The 19,094-nt window shown below is 40.7% G+C and overlaps 1 protein-coding gene across 1 annotated transcript in view; it reads right to left on the bottom strand.

Moving 5' to 3' along the window:
- VWA3B (von Willebrand factor A domain containing 3B) overlaps nt 1-19,094 on the bottom strand; it is a 66,392-nt gene extending 47,298 nt beyond the window's left edge. The window contains exons 1-8 of the mRNA XM_057404449.1: nt 18,849-19,094; nt 17,441-17,527; nt 14,546-14,767; nt 12,651-12,745; nt 9,990-10,240; nt 7,774-7,933; nt 6,019-6,188; nt 4,009-4,133 (exon numbers count right to left, since the gene is read on the bottom strand). Coding sequence (XP_057260432.1) covers nt 4,009-4,133; nt 6,019-6,188; nt 7,774-7,933; nt 9,990-10,240; nt 12,651-12,745; nt 14,546-14,767; nt 17,441-17,480 — 1,063 coding nt within the window. The 5' untranslated portion in view covers nt 17,481-17,527; nt 18,849-19,094. The remainder of the gene's footprint in view (nt 1-4,008; nt 4,134-6,018; nt 6,189-7,773; nt 7,934-9,989; nt 10,241-12,650; nt 12,746-14,545; nt 14,768-17,440; nt 17,528-18,848) is intronic.

Raw genomic sequence — 19,094 nt, 5'->3', positions numbered from 1 at the left:
CCCCGCTGCCTGCACCGGTCTGCGCTGAGGAGCGCAGTCGGTTACTTTCAGCCTTCTCTGCGGCCGTCGCGACCCTGCAGAGCACCTCACACTGGGTAACGTTCAGATATGGCCTGTCCTGGGTTAAATGGCTTTTTCTGCTCTGGAGGAGGGAAGGCCTGAAGAAGAGGAAGAGGGTGGGGATGGGTGCAGGGAGAGCCTGAGGCACAGGGCAGAAGCGTTTTGCTGGCACCAGTGAATTGAGAAGCAAGATGGTGGGTCTAAGCAAAAAACACATACATGCATATGCGGAAGCTCATAACCACCCTCATTTCCATTTCCCACTTATTTAACACTGTCAGGCAATCTTGAAAGAAGCAGCTTTTCCACACCTACTTCCCAGCAGTCATCCAGTTTGACAAGTCACTGTAACCCATTTCATTTCAGACTCAAGACCTAATGAGGAAAAAAAAAAAAACACAAAAAAAAAAATCCTGCAAAATCTACAGTATCTTTGAAACATCAAGCAAATACCATGCAGCTCATGGAAAACAGAAGCATTTTCTTACATCTTACACCATGAAGGTAAGAAAATCCAAATATAATAGAATAAGATCTATTTTAAACTTCATTTGCCTGCAAGGCAGATGGGCAGTCATTTTTTCACTGCTGGTCCCTGCCTCAGCCTCTACGTGGCAGCAGAACACAGCAATATTCCCTCAAGCGTGGATTTGTATAATCCCCAGTTAAAGGGGGACGAATGGAGGTTACAAAGGAGCATAGGAGGAGAGTACACAGCTGTACCTGCGTACTGCCAGGTCAGGCAGCACTGAAACTCCCCTTTCTCACTGGGTAAATGGACAAAGCGAATGAACTTTGTATCCCATGTGGTATGGGATATCTGCATTGCTCACTACACATTAGCAAAAAGAGTTGCCAGGCCAAGGTTAAGCTCCTAAAACCAGACAAAGCACATGGAAGGAAGAAGTGGAGACAATGATCTTTGCTACAGCTTGTAGGCAAAGTAGCTACTCTTAAGTCATTATCCTGGCTCTCCAAAGGGAGGGTTCAGTCTCTCCCAAGTCTGTGTACATACCCAGTACAGAGTTCATCAACTTCAATGTCATACAGGAGGCTAGATCTCTTGGACTTCCATTTTATACACAGTAACCTGAAATTTTCCCTGTGACCTTCAGGTAAATGTGGAAAATCAAACACACCTAAAAATACAGGCTTAACACTAGTCATGCAGAGGTCGGACACATCCCTCTGGATTTGTCACATCAGTCAAATCCTGATTTCAGCCCATTTGCATTTTCTTTACACATACCAGCTCATCCATACCACCACTGCATGAAGACTTACTATTGTTTCTATTTCAGCCAACAAGGACCCACTCTTTATTTCAGGATCTAGTTCAAAATGCCAATGCTTTTCAAGCCCTGTTTAGCACTTATCTCCCTGTCACTCCCAAGTAGATGACACAATTGTACTTCTTTTTGGCAAGAAGCTTCTCCACAGCTTTCTTCATCTCTTGCCCTCTATGTCTTTGAGTTCCATTCTAAATTTCACCTCCCTTCCACTTATAATTTTAACTACATAACAGGATTGCTTATTTCTGCAGCTTTTGCAGATGAAGAAGCTACAGGAAAAAAACGTAGGCAAAAGTGGTAACAGGAAAATCAGTGCTGGATGAGGAGCTACCACCACAAGGATGAAATTAGGCTGTATGTAAAAGCATTTCTCTGCCTTAAGTAAATCTTAGTCTGTCAACATAAGGACTTTAATTCTTTACTGACTTACACCTGTTTTGATCTCAAGCACTCACTCAAAATGAGTGTAAAAAAAAATTCAAATTTGGCAGTTTCTCACGCTTGCTTTATAAATGACTGCTCAAGATGCAAAACAGGGGAGAATGGAGCTCTTATCTGAAGTTTTAAACAGTTCACTTCCTACTTGTTTTGGTTACGCAGATGAAAGAGTGAACACAAAGTTATCCTGTATTTGCAAAATGCTGTTACTCAGCCGATACCCAGAAAACTATCAGATGTCCTTAAAACAGCTTTTCCAGTCTATAAAACATAATGATGATTTTCAGTTTCCAGTTGTTGCATTTGCAGTGCAAAAAGAAACGTAATCAAAATATTCCTGTGTCACCTCTTATTTTCAAGAAATACCACATTTGGAAGATTAAATCTCTGGTTCATTCTCTATTTATTTCCTTGTATAGTTTATGCCACACATCCAAGAACCAGTTTCAGACCCCATTAGTGAGTAATCGTCACTTTTATTATTATTGCCTTCTACACCCTTGAAGGAGTCTCTGAAACAAGAGACATCAGACACAGACCATAATAATATCTCCAAAGTGTTTTCTTTTCTGAAAGGACTTTAGATTCTGCATACAACTGACACAGTCTGATTGGCTGCCAGTGATGTCACAACTGTGCTTGTAATACCCAGTAAATGCAGAAAGCTAATTGTGTTCCTTTTTAATGTGTAAATTCTACTCCATAATACCAATAAGACACAACAGACAATGCACTTCAAGGGGATTACTGCCCTTTTGAGCAATTAAAGCTATTCAGCTTTCAGCTTTAGAAACAGTGGTGAGGAAGTAATTTCAGTCATACAGGAGCTCTAGCCCATCTATTGAAATAGGCGGACTGCCCGGGGCAAGAGGAAGCCAGCTCCCCCTCCACACACCCCCATATGAGGTCCAGCAAGGAAGCTCTCAGAGCAGACTGAAGGCAATTATTATACTGCTCTGAATTAGTATGAAAGAAGAGATAAGGGTTTGCAGCATACTCTGCTGTTGTGAGGCTTGAGCATCCCTTCACAAAGTGAAAAAACAGGTGACACCTCACTCTCCTGTTTCTGCCCCCCCCCTGTGGTTCTCTCATGCTGTTACAATCACAGTCCTAGTGAAGGATAGGTTAGTCCACAAGGAACTAGAGTATAACATAGGTAGTAAGGGACAGTTAGTCCAAGACTGACAAACAACCTTAGGTGAATCACTAAATGTCATACATTCCATAGCAGTAAGAAGAGGATAACACCATTCTACATTTGAGCAACACTAATTCCCCCCAGCATAATGGGGTAGCAAGCCATTAGAATAAAGAGGTATGCCTCCTGATACTTTAAATATTTTATTATTATTATTTAATGTCCTGATGATAAAGAAAACAGACTTGACATACGCAGCCTCACATCACATCACAAGCTGGTCTCCTGTCAGTTCAGCTGAAACCCCAGTCCAGTCCTACTGAACAGTAAGGCTGACTTGACTTACCCAGAGGAAGTTGTGCTGTGACTAGTAAGAAACACAGTGAGCATTTTCTACCCTGTTTTGCCTCCCAGTAAAACTGTTTCTTTCTGTTTTGTTTCCTCCTGTTGTTTTTTCTGGGTTTTTTGGCTGGTTGGTTGGTTTTTCATGTGTGTGTTGTTTTGTGGGTTTTTTTTTGGGGGGGAGGGGGGTGTGATTGGTTTGTTTTGGGATTTTTTTTAATCAATTCCCCCCCGCCCCCCTTTGCACCTTCTTCTCTATGGTTCTTTTACTATGCTTGTTGCCTTTCTTTATGACAAATTCAGATCTTGAGAGCAGTAAGTCAACCTCATGTGGATTTAATCCCATTATATTACGTATGAACGTGGTCTTATTTGATTTGCTGTTGTATGACACAGTCTTCCACACTAGTTCTCATTCTTTCTGCCATTTCTGAATACATTTCCACAAGGTAACTGGCATAAGCACACCAGTACTATTCTTCATCGCCCTAAATAAATGTTCTTTTACCCTTTTTCACTTCTCTTTCATTCTCACATGCACATCCTCTACTCTCTTCACTTCTGTCTTTTCCTTTCCCTCTCTTTCCCATACACAGAATTTGAATTTGACCAGTCTTATTCTCACCCCACCCATGCCTGCAGAAGACTTATTTTGATTTTACACTTAGCAAGTATGACATTTCTATTCTGAAACCTCACTGAGAAAATCAATATCGTCTCGGTTCATATATTATCTACCTAGTGGCATTCGCCCTTTCACTCTTCTGGAATTCAGGGCAATTAGACCTTTTCCATCCTTTTCACATTTTAGTTCAGGTCCAGCAGCATCTCTAGAATCATTCTTCTCAGCAAAAGCATGGAATCTGTAAGACAAAATGAGTTTTCATCAGTATGTAAATACATAAATACTTACCTAATTTTAACAAGATGTATGTCACACATGCAAGCATAGTGGTGTACAACTTTGGAATTATTTGCTATCTATTCAAGATATCTAAACCTTCAACTATGACAATATTAATATTACCAAACCTTTCATACACATTTATGTACATCCTGAAGTCTTCTCATGAAGAGCATCCCTTTATTTTGGTATCATTTACTGTAAGGCATCTTCCTTTTCAATCTCCTGGAAATCTGTTTTTAATAATGCTTTTAACATGATAAGCAAACATGTCACTTGAGATGTCTGAGATGATGCTAACACCTTCTTATCATATTATACTCCCAGCTGAAAGCCCAACAGGAACATTTATTTCATTATTGACATACAAATCAGGAAGTCAAGCAGACTTCATTTACCCTCATTGTCAAAACAGAAAAGTTCTCGGAACAGGAAAAAGGTGCCTTTCTAAAGCAGAACTACATAGAAACAGGCTCAAGCCATGAAAAGCAAATGAACTTGGCCATTCCTGTGGGAAAGCTGACTTAAACTTATTGACAGTTATTGGGCAAATACCTACCAACAAGATATTTATTTGCCTAATAAGTCTCTGCACCAAGGCTAGACTCATGTAGAAACAAGATTGTGAGAATCATATAAAAAAAAAACAATTCCTCTCAGCTCCCTGCCACAACCCTTCTTGCCTTTCTCTACCACTCAAGAAACATTCACTTCCATTTTATAAAGGAGGTAAAAACATTGCCAAAATAAAATGAAGGTTGGTGACTGACAATGTACCTGGTATCATGGAGGTACCACTGTTCTAAATGGCCACCATCATTTTAGACACACATCAGACCAGAGCAAACACCACTTTCCCACAGTTCTGTTTTTTGGTAGATACTCCATCTCTTAAAAGTTACTTCTAAACACAGATGGCTATAAAAGAACTAAGCGGCTGCCATCTTCCCAATTGCTCTGCTGTCATTTGGGAGATGTCTACTGTTGCAGGTCTTCGCACTCTTGCACAAACAACAGTGAAACAGAAAGAGCTAGCAGCTGTTTCACAGCTCTCTTAACTGTACTGTGATTTCTGTTAAGCAAACACCTCCTGACTTATACTGCCCACCTGCTGTTCAACATGAATTTGGTATTGCAGGTTTTTTGTCTGTTCATTTGTTTTGCTTATTTTGATATCAGAATCAAGACTAAAGTTTTATTATCTCTTTCTACTGAAGGCTGATTCTTATCACACAGCTGATTCCCAGGATAAAGTAGCCAACAAGCCATGTGGAGTATATCAGTTTCCACAATCATCCTAAATAGATGCTACAGAGCTATATTTCTGCACAACCAGGCATGATGGATAACACCACATCAGTTTTCTGTTGTTCCAGGAACTGCCCATTTAAGGACAGGCATCACCTTTTCAGTACATGTCTGTATGGCACTGGATCAAACAAAACTCTAGAACTTTTGCTGCTTCCTGTGGATATTGGCAGAGTACAAAGCAATACAATCAAAAATTGCTTTAGTTTATGTTGCGACCCTTTCCCTGAACAGTTTTTCAGACTTCGGAAAAGGACCAGATGACAGACTATTTAGGATATAAGAAAGGAATGGCCTTTCTCCAAGCCAGTGAGCACATACATTGAGAGAAGCTGGTCTGTTCAAGTAGGTCTTCCATTTTAACCATATCTCTTGGACTATTTCCCCAGTTTACCCAGATTGCTTACAGAACTACTTTGTCTCATTTTCCTCATGAGTAAATCAAGGATTATATTCAGATGCCTCCCAATACTATTCCTAGCAGCAAATCGCTTTACAAGTACTGAAATCATTACCGTGATTCTTCTTTGTCATACCTGCCAGAGGCCAAGTGGCTCAACTCTTTCAGAAAAAAAATAGTTTCATCTTCCCTTGCATTGAAAGATACAGTGTGGACTGGACATGGGCCATCAGAAACCTTCTCAAGGAGTAGTTCCTTTGTGTCCACTGGCACATCACCCACAGCAAAGTAATAAACAGCTTCAGCCTGTCATTAAACAAAAAAAAAAAGGGGGGGGGGGGAATTGGAAGACATTGTTTTACATAGATGCTTGGTACTTACTCAAGCACTGCCCTGTGCCTAGTACTGGTAGGAAATTTTGGTAGAACCGATTCATTGGGCTATAAGCTAAAGGAATGACAGGAAAAGCCATGTCTAGAGAAAAAAGAGCTATTATTACGGAGCAACTTCTGCTGATGAAGCCAGTTCTGCGCAATGAGTCATTTAGGACTGTTCTGTGAGTATGCAGCTTTTGCCTAGGACTGAACCGGGTCTTCCCCAGCCTCTACCCCCAGTACAGTGAAGCTTGCACTCAAGCAAACTGTCAGTTATGAATGATAACGACTGTATTCAGAAATAATTGAAGTTTGTTTCATGTTGAACACCTACCACAATTGACTCCTCCAGATTGCCCATTAGCCTACCAATATCCAGAAAAAAAATAGATATCTCACTGTTGGACAGATTTTCCATTTTATTTATTCATATGTGGATCCACCAGGTCCAACAAGCCTCTTTTTTCATCCAGACAATACTGAAATCTAAATACAATCTTTTTTGTTAACTACCGAGAAATCAGTGATACACTGCAAATGGAAAATATTCATAAAATTTATGAAGGAGATACTTAAAAAAGCAGTCATATAAAATATTTCTTGCACAATCTGTGCCTCACCCAGTTCCTTTTTAATATCAGTTTCCAGATATCAAGGTTCATACAGATGAGATTCCACCATCATAGGGAACCAGAAGGAAACTCAGGCCAAATTTACTTTCTACTTTGAACAATGTCTCAGAATGAGATTTGCAAAGGAGTTAGGATTGGATCTGTTCACATGCACAGATCTTAATGCCAGCAAAAATCAGTGATTCTAGTCCACACACAGTAGGCCAAATTTTCCATTAAAATTTTTGCTGCTAAGGAGCTGAAACAATGTGCACTGTAAGCAGATTTCATAAAATATCTCTTTAAAACAAAAGTTTCAAGTGACTAGCTCAAATGATGGCATATATGTTTTATGTCTTGTGACTCTGCTGTAACAAATAAACTTTCAGAAACACAATTTAATTGTAGCAATTTCTGAGCACGCTTTGTCTTTTTGTCCTGGAAGAAACTCTTATCTATAACCTGGCTGATGAAAAGGGATTTGCATACCCCTACCATGGGTTAATGCTTAAATAAATCTCTGTACCTACTATTTTGGATTTGGATACATAACAAAATTAAAATTGTTTCGCTGTCTTCAGTAATGTTGGCACTAGCAATTTTCTCATAAACTTGAAGCCCTGAAAAACATATATGGCAAAGAAAGTCCCTTCATGACTGACTATGTTATTCTGTGTACTGTAGAAAATAAACAAGTTTCTGCATTCAAAATACAGCACATTTACATAAACAGAACATCAGTAAACGTATGCAGCTACACTTGGGGAAAAAGAAACTTTCCAAATGCTGTCATTAATATTTATCTTTGCAATATGAATACTGCAAATCAGGGCAAATCACAGTAGCCAGTCTGGCATGAATATTCTTGGATTTACTTGAGCCTTCTGAAAAGATGTATGAGCTTACCCCCTCATCACTCATGGCTTCCAGCAGGGCTTCAGCAGAGTTGGTGTGGCTGGCAGCTGTCATATGGTCCAGCCTCCAGAGCCATGTAACAGCAGACTTTATAGTATGCTTAGACACAGGAGTAGATTTCTGTTGCCACTTAATAAGATCCTGAGCAGCCCTGAAAATAACATTAACTATAAATCAGAAATAGTGAGAATAATGCCGGCAGAGCAAAAGAGTGGAGCTCTGCTACTGCTACTATTATTTTATATTGTAAGTAATAATTATAGTAAACCACAGATATTAAATCTAGACTTGCAATAAGAGCAGTAGAGAAAAAATACTGTAATTTTAATAAGAATCTTTTTTGAGACAACTGTTTCCAAAGTAAGGTTAAGAGAATTTAGAAGTACTTTAAAAACAATTCCTAATTCATACGTCCCCTTCAAATAAATACACATTTTTTTAAAATATCTATGGAAAAAGCCACTGGCTTCCACAGGTCTCTTTCAACAACTTCCTGCATGACCTTTGTGTTTGACCATTTTAACTGACACACTTTTTTTGCAGTAGGGCTGATATTTATCTACCCGCCAACATAAAACTTGTGATGCCAAGCTTTTTGGCATTTTAATTGATCAAGGGCCTTAGTCTTACTGGCAGCACAGAAGTACAAAGTATATGACTATGTACGCTTCTGCATTTGAATTAAAAAGAAAGCAAATTAAAAACCAGCTGGTTTCAGTAGCTGTAACATTCCATCAAGCACTATTTTGAAGAGTTTCCTGCAAATCTAAAGGACAAGTATGTTTTCCAAGATTATTTTAAATTAATAACTTACATGCTCCATTATCCTTTGTCTCCCTCCTGCAAAAGCAGACAAATCAATGAACACAATTACTGTGCCTCAATTTTGACTTGGCTTTGCAGATTATTTTTAAAGAAAATCGTTTATGTGCTTCTCAAAAGCTGTGGAAGTTATCTTCTACTTTCAAATCTCAGCTGTGTCACAGGCTAGAGGATTAAGATAGGGCACCAGAATCAAATCTGTAGGACAGAGCTTGGGTAAAACATCTTTAAGAATCACACTGTAGCCACAAGTTATGATTGTGGAGCCAATTTTAAAATTATATGACCTAATTTGTGCATCTTTTTCTCATAGTTACAAATTCATCTATCCAAACCCAAGCTTATGTGTTCAAACCTTTATGCATATATGAGAGTTTCTGCAGAGATACATAATTTTTAATAGCTGCTTCTATTCTTCTATTTTAACAAAACCGAAATTCATTTACTCATGTTAGGGAACAAGCACTTGTCTTTTATTATGGAAATCTAGTATTGTTTCCTAGTTCTGCTGCCAGTTTGGTGACCATGGAAATCTATAGAAATACAAATGACTATGCCTGTGCCCATGGCACTTGTGGGAGTGTACATTTAGCTGTAAGGCAGAAACATGTAATGCCTGTAGACACAAGAATGCCTGGGCAGTCAGTAGGACCTCACTGTTTCACTCTGTAATACTTAGAACCCTGTAGAGTGCTGCTGGTATTGCAAAGTGCCCCTTATCATTCTGTTTTTCTGTGCTACATTTGTAGAAGGCTTATATGAGTATTTAGGTTCTGTTAGTCTTTGTTTTTCAGATAACAACAGTCTTCTGTTAAATGCAAGTAGCAAGCTTAGCATGACTGTGTGTGAACCTTAGTGGAAAATCTACAGACACATCATGACATGAATCAGAACAATTTCCACTACAGAAAGTGTATTATACAAACACATGTCGATATGATATGCGACTCCTTTTTATTCTCCAACAAAGGACAGACATGGACTCCTTTGTTTAGCCTAGAGAAGAGAGGGCTCTGGGGAGACCTTATTGCGGCCTTTCAGTACCTAAAGGGTGCTTACAAGAAAGATGGGAACAGACTTTTTAGCAGGGCCTGTTGCAATGTTGGTTATGGTTTGAAACAAAAAGAGAGGAGATTTAGATTAGAGATAAGGAAATAATTTTTTTACAATGAGTGTGGTGAAACACTAGAACAGGTTGTCCAGAGAGGCAGTAGATGCCCCATCCCTGGAAACATTCAAGGTCATATTGGATGGGGCTCTGAGCAACCTGATCTAGTTGAAGATGTCCCTGCTGATTGCAGGGCGGTTGGACTAGATGGCATTAAAGGTCCCTTCCAACCCAAACCGTTCTATGATTCTTTGATTCTATGATTCTTTCTGCTTACCGAATGAGGTTGAATTTGGCAATTTGGGTCACCTGTTCCATGAGTACCATAGAAAGTGCATCCCGACATAGATCAAATTCAGCTGGAGCTACAGTGCCAAAATCCAAAACAATGACAATGGACCGTTCTTGAATCACTCCAAATATCTGTCGGCTCTCACTGGTTAACCATTCCATTCGCTGCTTATATAGCTCAATAGCTCCCATTAGACAATCCACAAAATGAAGAATCAGTTCTTTTTTGGCTGTCAGCTTTATTTAAATAAGGGAGAGAAGGAAATTGAACATCAAAACAAATAATACAAATGCAGCCCCAAGCTTAGCACAGCTGCAATGGCTGGTTTGCAAGTGCCAGATATGCCAGCCAAGGTAGCATTGAAAACAGCCCATTTTTCTTCCACTATTTCAAGAGCAAATACTTGACAAATGCATCTAAGCTATAAAGAAAAGACCCGGTATTTTGTCCTAATTGCTTTTCATAATCTTTTTATATGAGCATGGGACAGTGCCAGAGGGTTGTCTGACTTGTCTGTCTCAAGACTGGAGTAATTAGAATGAGCTGAAAACAGGCTAGGATGTAAAAAGGATTGCAGAGCAGATGGGTGAACAAACAAGGACACAGAAACTTTGTACCTTCTTAGACTACATTTTTGACTGGCTCTTAAAATTTTGTACAGCAATACAAGGGAGTGTATGGTTTTGTTCTGGGGCACTTCAATCTCCATCTTTTCTTTAGCATTTGAAAGGAAAATGTAAAATGTTTCCTGTTTGTACTATTATTTCATTAACAGTGGCCAGCATTAATAGATTAACTGTTTGTGGGGTAAGTGCTTAGGCAAATTTAGTTCAGACAACTGCAATCAACAACTAAAGCTTCCCATACCATATCAGTAAAATGAGCAAAAACCTAGATTCAATATTAAAATTAAAACCAGCAGACCCTCCCTATGGATATATGAAGACACGTTCCTGATGCAAAAGGATCTGTGGGATTAAAAATTCACTGTCAGTTCCAGTAAAAACATACCCCCAGTATACCTGACCCACGTAAGTTCATTTCAGTTACCTTCAACCTCTAATCACCTTTCTGGGACTCAGTGCAAAACCTTTGAGATACAAATGTTTTTAAACAAGAACATTTCTCAGGGAGAAGATATTTTGTGTGTCAGTCTGCACACGTCTTCCTCTCATTTGTATTTTTCTCTGTTCTTTAATGTCAGCTAGGGCCCTGTAATGTGCCTCCAAGATACAGTCTCAGGCTGTCTGCCAAAGGAATATAGTAGGCCTGGGAAGGAGCACTTAGAAAATCCAGTTTCCTTCTATGACAGCCAGATTCATACAAAGAAGCTTATTGCAGTACACAGATAAAACTCCATCTTAAAAAAAAAGCCATTTTCTTACACCACCCCTTCACTTTTAGTTGACCAGTCCAGATTCCCATTTCTCTGAGGGCTGGAAAACTTCTGACTGTCCCGCCTAAATTTATTTGTGGCAGTTCATACTCATCTATTCTTGGACTAGCATGCCTTTTAGCATAGAAAACTATAGCTTTCCCCTATCCCTGTAATTTGCTTTTCTGTAAGCATTCAAAAGCAATAATGCTGCCCTTTGTCAGTCTTCTTCAGTCTTACATAAGTCAACAACAAACAAGCACTCTTACAAAATCAGCACTCCACTGCAGTTCATCCTACTAGCTCTTTCTAGTACCTGTTCTGGCTTGAACTGCTTCTTCTCAACCTGTGGTAACTGTATAAAATACTGCACACAACATCCTAAATGAAATCTCACCAGATCTTGCATAGTGGCATTGTTACCTTAGTGCTACCAGAAATGTCTTTCCTACTGCTCACAACTAGATGATCTTAAGGTCTTTTTCAACCCTAACTATTCTATGAGTCTATGATTTTATGTAGATATTTCATGTGGAATTAATGGGAAAAAATGAGGGGGAAGGGCCCCCTGAAATAGCTCTTTTCCCATTTTTAATACTTGTGCCTCAGAAGTTACTCAAGTTATCAGAAAAAAATGTGAACACATTTGCTTTTGTAAAATCCTTTATGAATTAACTCTCTCCCCTCCTGGTTCACATGTGTATCTCTTCAGTCAGAATCCATCCTCTTAACAATGGGCCGCCAGCAGCTGTTGCTAAGACATTCCTTAGAACATGAGCCTGGGCAGAGATCCAGCTAGCTGTCTCTATAGAGTAGGCTGAGCCTTTTGTGACCCACTGGCACTAAGCAAAGCAGCACTTTGCATCAGCAATGACAGCACATTATGTCTTCTTATTTCAGCAACCCATTTGTTTTATTGACTACGATTTTATTTTTTTTTAACTCAGACGAGCCTCTTAAGTGTTCCCTCTTTCAAGACAGGGTAAATGTTGCTTAGAAACTGCAGTTTTGTCTGGAAAGATTTACTGCAATGCTGCACTAAGGCAAGGGCATAGATTTTGCAAGGAAAAAACCAAAAATGATAACTAGCTTCTCTACCACTGATTGTTATCACTAACAGCTTGACAAAACAGAAAAAATGAACAAAAGATAAAGTTCTCACAAAAAATATAACTATTTCATGCCATAGGGAGACATTTTAGTCATATCATTCTGCTGCAGTGATAACTTCCAAGTGTACAGGGAAGTTACCACAAGTAAGTCACACTTACATTATACACATTGCCATCTTGTGCTTCCTTGTATTGAGGAAACAGACCATCTGCATACCGAGAAGCCACAAATTTCCCCAGGATGGTCACATAATCTACAGTAAAGGGTACAAAAGATCAAGTTGCTAATCTTAAGGATTACTTCAAACAGATATTTTTCAGGTTAATGTGCATACCATTCATGTCTGAGGCACATGCATCTGTACTAACTCTTGACATTAAGAAACTTGAGAGAAATTCTAATTGTATCGTTTTACAATTTTTTCTGGCTATGTCTATGACGGCCTGAGCACCCAGTCTTTGCTTTAGCTGTGCTGTAGGTATACCTATGTCAAGTTCTGATAGTGGACCTCTCTCATGGATAGACCTCTCAGTCCTACGTTTTAACCCTGTCTCCAGTTCTGTCGCCCAGATGTGCCTCTAAGACCTATATTGTGGTCTTTTCTCCAGTCTTGTCTCTGGCTCCATCTCCTGCTGCTCCTGGCTGCTCTCCCTGACTGACCTTAGACATGGTTCATCACCTCACCCCATCTGTAACTGTCTGTGAACACTGTTAGCAGCAAGCACCCTTCTCTGCCTGCAGTGCTTAGATGGTCAGTGAAGGCACTGCCTGGGCTGCATGCAGTCCCCTTTGGCTTGTGCCTCAGTTTTCCCCCATGGAGCAGCCCTGCTCTTGCTGCTCCCTGCCAGTTTAGTCAGAACTGGGGAAAACCCCCATATTTAATTATTTATAGGCCAAAAAGCTACATGAAAATGCAATAAATGAAAACATCTAGGCACTTCTTACCTCACAACAGGACTTGCAAATATTTGTCCATCAAACAAAATACAAAATCTGGTACAGATAATGCTGTTCTCTTACACAACTAAATGGGTGCAGAAGTGAGTGCAACTAAGGAAAAGGTTGCACTCTGCTCTTTCAGTAGCTAGAAATCTTCTACAGGATCTCCACTGATAGGAAAACATTAGGGGTGGGAATATTTAACGTCACAAAGCAGCTCTTCTGTACAGCATGCTGCCCTGCTAAGCTGGTACATTCTGCTCCTAAAATTATGCTGTAACGACATTAACCCTGCTCAACAGCTTCTTCTTCATCTACAGCATACAGGATTTCAGGATTTGTGCTGTTGATCTTTGAATGCCCCATGGACACAAGCCAGCCAAAATCTTATATTATGCAACCTAGAACAATTGCAATACATTACAATCCCTACTTCTCAGGCGGCAAGCTGTTCAAATAAAAGAATATCTTACCATGCTCTGCAAAGCACTATTATGGCAATGGTTAATAATTATTAGCAAACTCTTCCTCCCCAGCTGTCAGATAACTGCAAAGGAACATTTTTCTATAGCCTGACTCTGCATGAAAAGCAGCCTGAATTCTAATGAAATTTAACTTCTTCCTCAATGCTGATCCCTGGAAATAATATACTGTTCCCAAGCAGGCTGGCTAGCCCTTATGATCATCTAGCTGATCACAGATTATGGCACAGCACACATTATATTTGCTCTCTAAAAATGGACAGAGATGTTATGGTGCATTATTTGCAGAAAAAAGACTAACAGCCTCAGCAGCAGGAATTATTTCCCAGCAACAACTAAATTGGAGATGATCTGAACTGGAGCTTAGGGTAAAGCAACAGTATGGTTGAGTAAGAAAAGCTCTTCTCAGATCCTAAGTCCTTCTCAGATCAAAAGGAGATGCAGTTCCTCAGTTCTATGAAGTGGCAACGTCAGCAACTGTGGATACAGCTTCCCTTTCTGCCATTTTCATAAGAGAAGAGACAAAGTGAAAAATCTCTGCTGTGTATAATGGAATGCAAAATGAGCATGACCCTACAAACTATTCAAAGTCAGGGGTTTTATTATTATTCTATTACTGACTTGTCCTATACCTTTCCTGCGCTGGAATCCAATCTGTGACAAAATCTGGGATAGGGACAGTTTGTTTCTTTTGAGCCCACGAAGTTGAAGCCATTTAGAAGATGAAACAAGGGGTTGTACATCCATGTCCCACTGACTCACAGCCAATCTCCTTTCCTTCTCTTTTGGTTTCTGCTTGTGGGCCTTATGGGAATCTTCAGGATCTTGTCTGTGCCTTGAATCAAAAACATCTGCTATAAAGAGAAACAAGGGAAACACAACATTTATACTTTAACCAAACGATTCACTTGAATTACCTCCTTTCTTTATCTGTATTCTGTGGTACAAGTACATACATACACACATACACACATGCAAGTACATACATACATGTAGCTCACTTCCCGTTTCCTTTTGTTATACTGAACTATGTTATTATCCAGAAAGTTGCTCTCAGTCCTACATATCTACTTGCTGTTATGTCTTTACCTTCCATTTTTCCAAGAAAATGTCTCTTCTATGCTGAAATCCAAGCCCTGAATCTAAGTCCAGTCTGCCAAATGGCAATTCTTCCAGCTCCTAAGACATCTCTCCTAAGTCTTAGGAATCAGAACTCATAATAGGCATTCAAAGATTGCCAGACCATCACTACACACACATTAGAAGCAGTATGCAATAAACAAGGGTTTCTTAACAATTACATGTTGAACTATCATAAGCAATAGCAGCATGCACAGCAGATCCTGACTTTGTTGCAAGGTTGATGAACTCTCTCTCTTCACATCATAGAATCATAAAGTCACAGAATAGTTAGGGTTGGAAAGGACCTTAAGATCATCTAGTTCCAACCTCCCTGCCATGGGCAGGGACACCTCACACTAGACCATTGTCACCCAAGGCTTTGTCCAACCTGGCCTTGAACACTGCCAGGGATGGAGCATTGACAACTTTTTTGGGCAACCCATTCCAGTGCCTCACCACCCTCACAGTAAAGACCTTCCTCCTTATATCCAATCTAAACTTCCCCTGTTTAAGTTTGAACCTGTTAGCCCTTGTCCTATCACCATGGTCCCTAATGAAGAGTCCCTCCCTAACATCCTTATAGGCCCTCTTCAGATACTGGAAGCCTGCTATGAGGTCTCCATGCAGCCTTCCTTCTCCAGGCTGAACAGCCCCAACTTTCTCAGCCTGTCTTCATACAGGAGGTGCTCCAGCCCCCTGATCATCATCGTGGCCCTTCTCTGGACTTGTTCCAACAGTTCCATGTCCTTTTTATGTTGAGGACACCAGAACTGCACACAATACTCCAGGTGAGGTATCACAAGAGCAGAGTAGAGGGGCAGGATCACCTCCTTCGACCTGCTGGTCACGCTCCTTTTGAGGCAGCCCAGGATACGGTTGGCTTTCTGGGCTGTGAGTGCACACTGAAGCTCGCTCATGTTCATTTTCTCATCGAACAACACCCCCAAGTCCTTCTCCACAGGGCTGCTCTGAATCTCTTCTCTGCCCAACCTGTAGCTGTGCCTGGGATTGCTCTGACCCAGGTGTAGGATCTTGCACTTGTCATGGTTAAACTTCATGAGGTTGGCATCAGCCCACCTCACAAGAGTGTCAAGGTCCCTCTGGATGGCATTCCTTCCCTCCAGGGTATCAACTGAACCACACAGCTTGGTGTCATCAGCAAACTTGCTGAGGGTGCACTCAATTCCACTGTCCATGTCACTGACAAAGATGTTGAACAAGACCGGTCCCAACACCAGTCCCTGAGGGACACCACTCATTACTGGTCTCCAGCTGGACATTGAGCAGTTGACTACAACTCTTTGCATGTGCCCATCCAGTGTAAATGTGACCTCAAGTGTACATGATGGTTCTGGCAGTATCTGCTCCGGGCTGTGATGGATCATGTGCATGCACAGGAAATCATGGACATGAAAGTCCAGTTTCATTTAAAGTTCTAGAGAACAAGAAAGATACTTCAGCACTGATGTATAGTTGGCTGGGCTAGCTCCACTTGCAAGTGGCAGCAGTGGCAGCCCAGAGCCCAGAATGGCTGAGGCAGAAATGGGAGCAATGACAACGGTAATGCCTCTGTTCTTCAGCACAGAGGTTCTAGAAGGTCTTTGGTATTTCCTGTTCATTCCCAAAATACTCTGCATGAGATAAGCTGGCTCTAGTTGATTAAATACTCTTGCTGTATCTTAGTTTACTTTCTGTGGACTTTTAAAATTTCTGTCAATTCTCCTCAGCATCAACATTATCTGGAGTATCCCAGTCCTCTGTTGCTGTAAATGTACTGCATGGATCAAACTGGTCAAAATACAAAGAACGGTACTTCTACCTTTAATGGCTGAAAATAACCTTCAGTCTAGATTGGAATATGATCAGAACTCTACTAAATCAAATATTACAACTGACCTGGTTACAAAGGTTCATTAGATAGACTGTTTCTCAGTTAATAATACATAAAGGAAATGAGTCTATATCTTCAGAAATCATCTTTCGGTGACAGCAGGCGTCTATATGGTGCAGTCTGGCACCAGCTCTTTCACAGTTATCAGTCCTGCAAGCAGGGTGCGGGGCTGGCATGCCTGTAGAGGTTGGCGTTTTACCAGCCTTCCTCCTCTGCTCAGTACAGAAGCAGTAGTGACAGATGTTAACTCTAGAGAGACAGGTGAAGGTTTGCAGCTGTTTGAGCTTTGTGCATAGTCAGGCACTGTTTATAGTCACTTGGACTGTCATTCCCAGTTTCCTCTTCCGAAAATGCAGAAAGGCCTGCACAGCACCCCATATACAGGACAGGTGTGGCACGGCTTCAGAATGGCTTGTACACAGCCAGCAGCTTGCACACCACAGTGCTGCAAACAAAACTGGAAGTTATCCAGGAAAACATGGCATCTCTGTAGAAGTAGTCCTGAAATACTCACAGTCACTCCAAACAAGTCTCTTACATGGATTGCCAGTCATGATAGATCTCTTGATTGGCAGCTCCTCTTTTCTTTCTTCTTAAAAACCTGAGGAATGATCATATTTTTAAAAAAATAAAATATTGCCATGCACAGGTCAATATAAGAACTGGAGACCAGCTCCACCAGCCCAGCCAATGGTAAACTGCAGAAGGCTGAGATCAAGATTTTTCCTGAAGGAAAATAATATTATAAATGAGAAAGAATAGCTACTCCACATGTCAAGAAAGGCTGAAGTTAGATTTGACAGGGAGCCCCATACTCAGAAATGGGAAAGTGGTAAACTGGTAATATGGTTTCCCTTCCTTCACTCTAAATTACCATAAGAAAGAGCCAATGTGGAAGTTTCCATACATATATGCTAGAAAAATGACTGTGGTGTTTTGGCCTGCTGTCAGCCAGTTGCATTATATTCCATTATTGCTTTGCATTGTACCTTACCTTTGCTGTAATCCAATTTATGACTAAACCTGGGAGTATCTGACACAATTCTGTGAAGAGATTCATAACTTTGCCTATAAGACTACAAGATGATTCACAAAGAAAGAGAATTATGTGCATATACATGTTCGTGTATGTGGTATAAGGCCCAACTGTGAATAAGACACAATATACGGATAGAAAACAAAACACCAGAGGAAGCAAGGTAGCATGGCTAGATTGTCTGAGGGTATAGCTTTGAGACATGGTGTTTTGCCATCTAGTTGGTTCTTCTTTTAACAAACAGGAAGAATGAATGAGGGATATTTATGAATCACTAGGAGGCCAGCTGCTAGCTGTTGTCTTCAAGCAGTTTTTCATACAGGAAAAGCAAAACTGGGATAAAATAATAACCCAAAGACTTAGCCTCCTCTCTCTTCATTGCAGGACTGAACATACTATTTATTCCTCTTATATGGGTTTGAATACCCATACAGAAACATACAAACCATTCCAGTCTTTGCCTTGCTCATGCAATGTGAAAAGAAGGGTGTTGAGCACAAGATGCCTGCCAGCAGCACAACCTCTGACTAGCCTGGGCTTGGTTGGTGTCAGTACAGTCAGAAGGAGCCCTTGCCACAAGGAAGCCGTGCCAGACAGTGCCCATAGCAAATGGCCATAGCGAGCCACCAGACTTGTGCCATTTTTCCCTCAGGCTGCAGAAACAGTGCCACAACCCTCTCATGATACTCGCCAAGACATGTTTCAAGCAGCAGCCTGCATCAGAGAACAAATCCTGAGTGCCATCTCATTTTCCGGATGCCCAAGGGTGTGGCAACACATTTTCCCTTGCGTTAGCCTCCGGCACCTGGATGTGAAAGGCTGGCGCCGCCGTATGAAAAGTAGCGTTTGGAAGGAGACGAAGCGACTTCCGATAGAGTGAGTTTACCTCAAGCCTTGGAGAGGCAAGTTCAAAACCGATGACAGCAGGGATAACCTTCAGCATGAAGTCCGAATCAAAACAGGTTATTTTCAAAAGGAGAACAACAGTTCATCTGGGCACCTCTACCCTTCTGCTCTGGCTAAAACCTTCACTCATCACACGCTCTGAGTTCTTAATGGATGCAGCAGTGTTTGCTAAGGCTATGTGGCCAACCTGTCCTTCACACACCAGAACACCTCACGAAAGCACACA

Source organism: Pezoporus wallicus, unplaced genomic scaffold, assembly GCF_028554395.1.
Source record: "Pezoporus wallicus isolate ANWC-B61680 ecotype Strahan unplaced genomic scaffold, APGP_CSIRO_Pwel_v1 contig_5787, whole genome shotgun sequence".
NCBI lineage: Eukaryota > Metazoa > Chordata > Aves > Psittaciformes > Psittacidae > Pezoporus > Pezoporus wallicus.
This window is presented reverse-complemented; position numbering and strand designations above follow the sequence as displayed.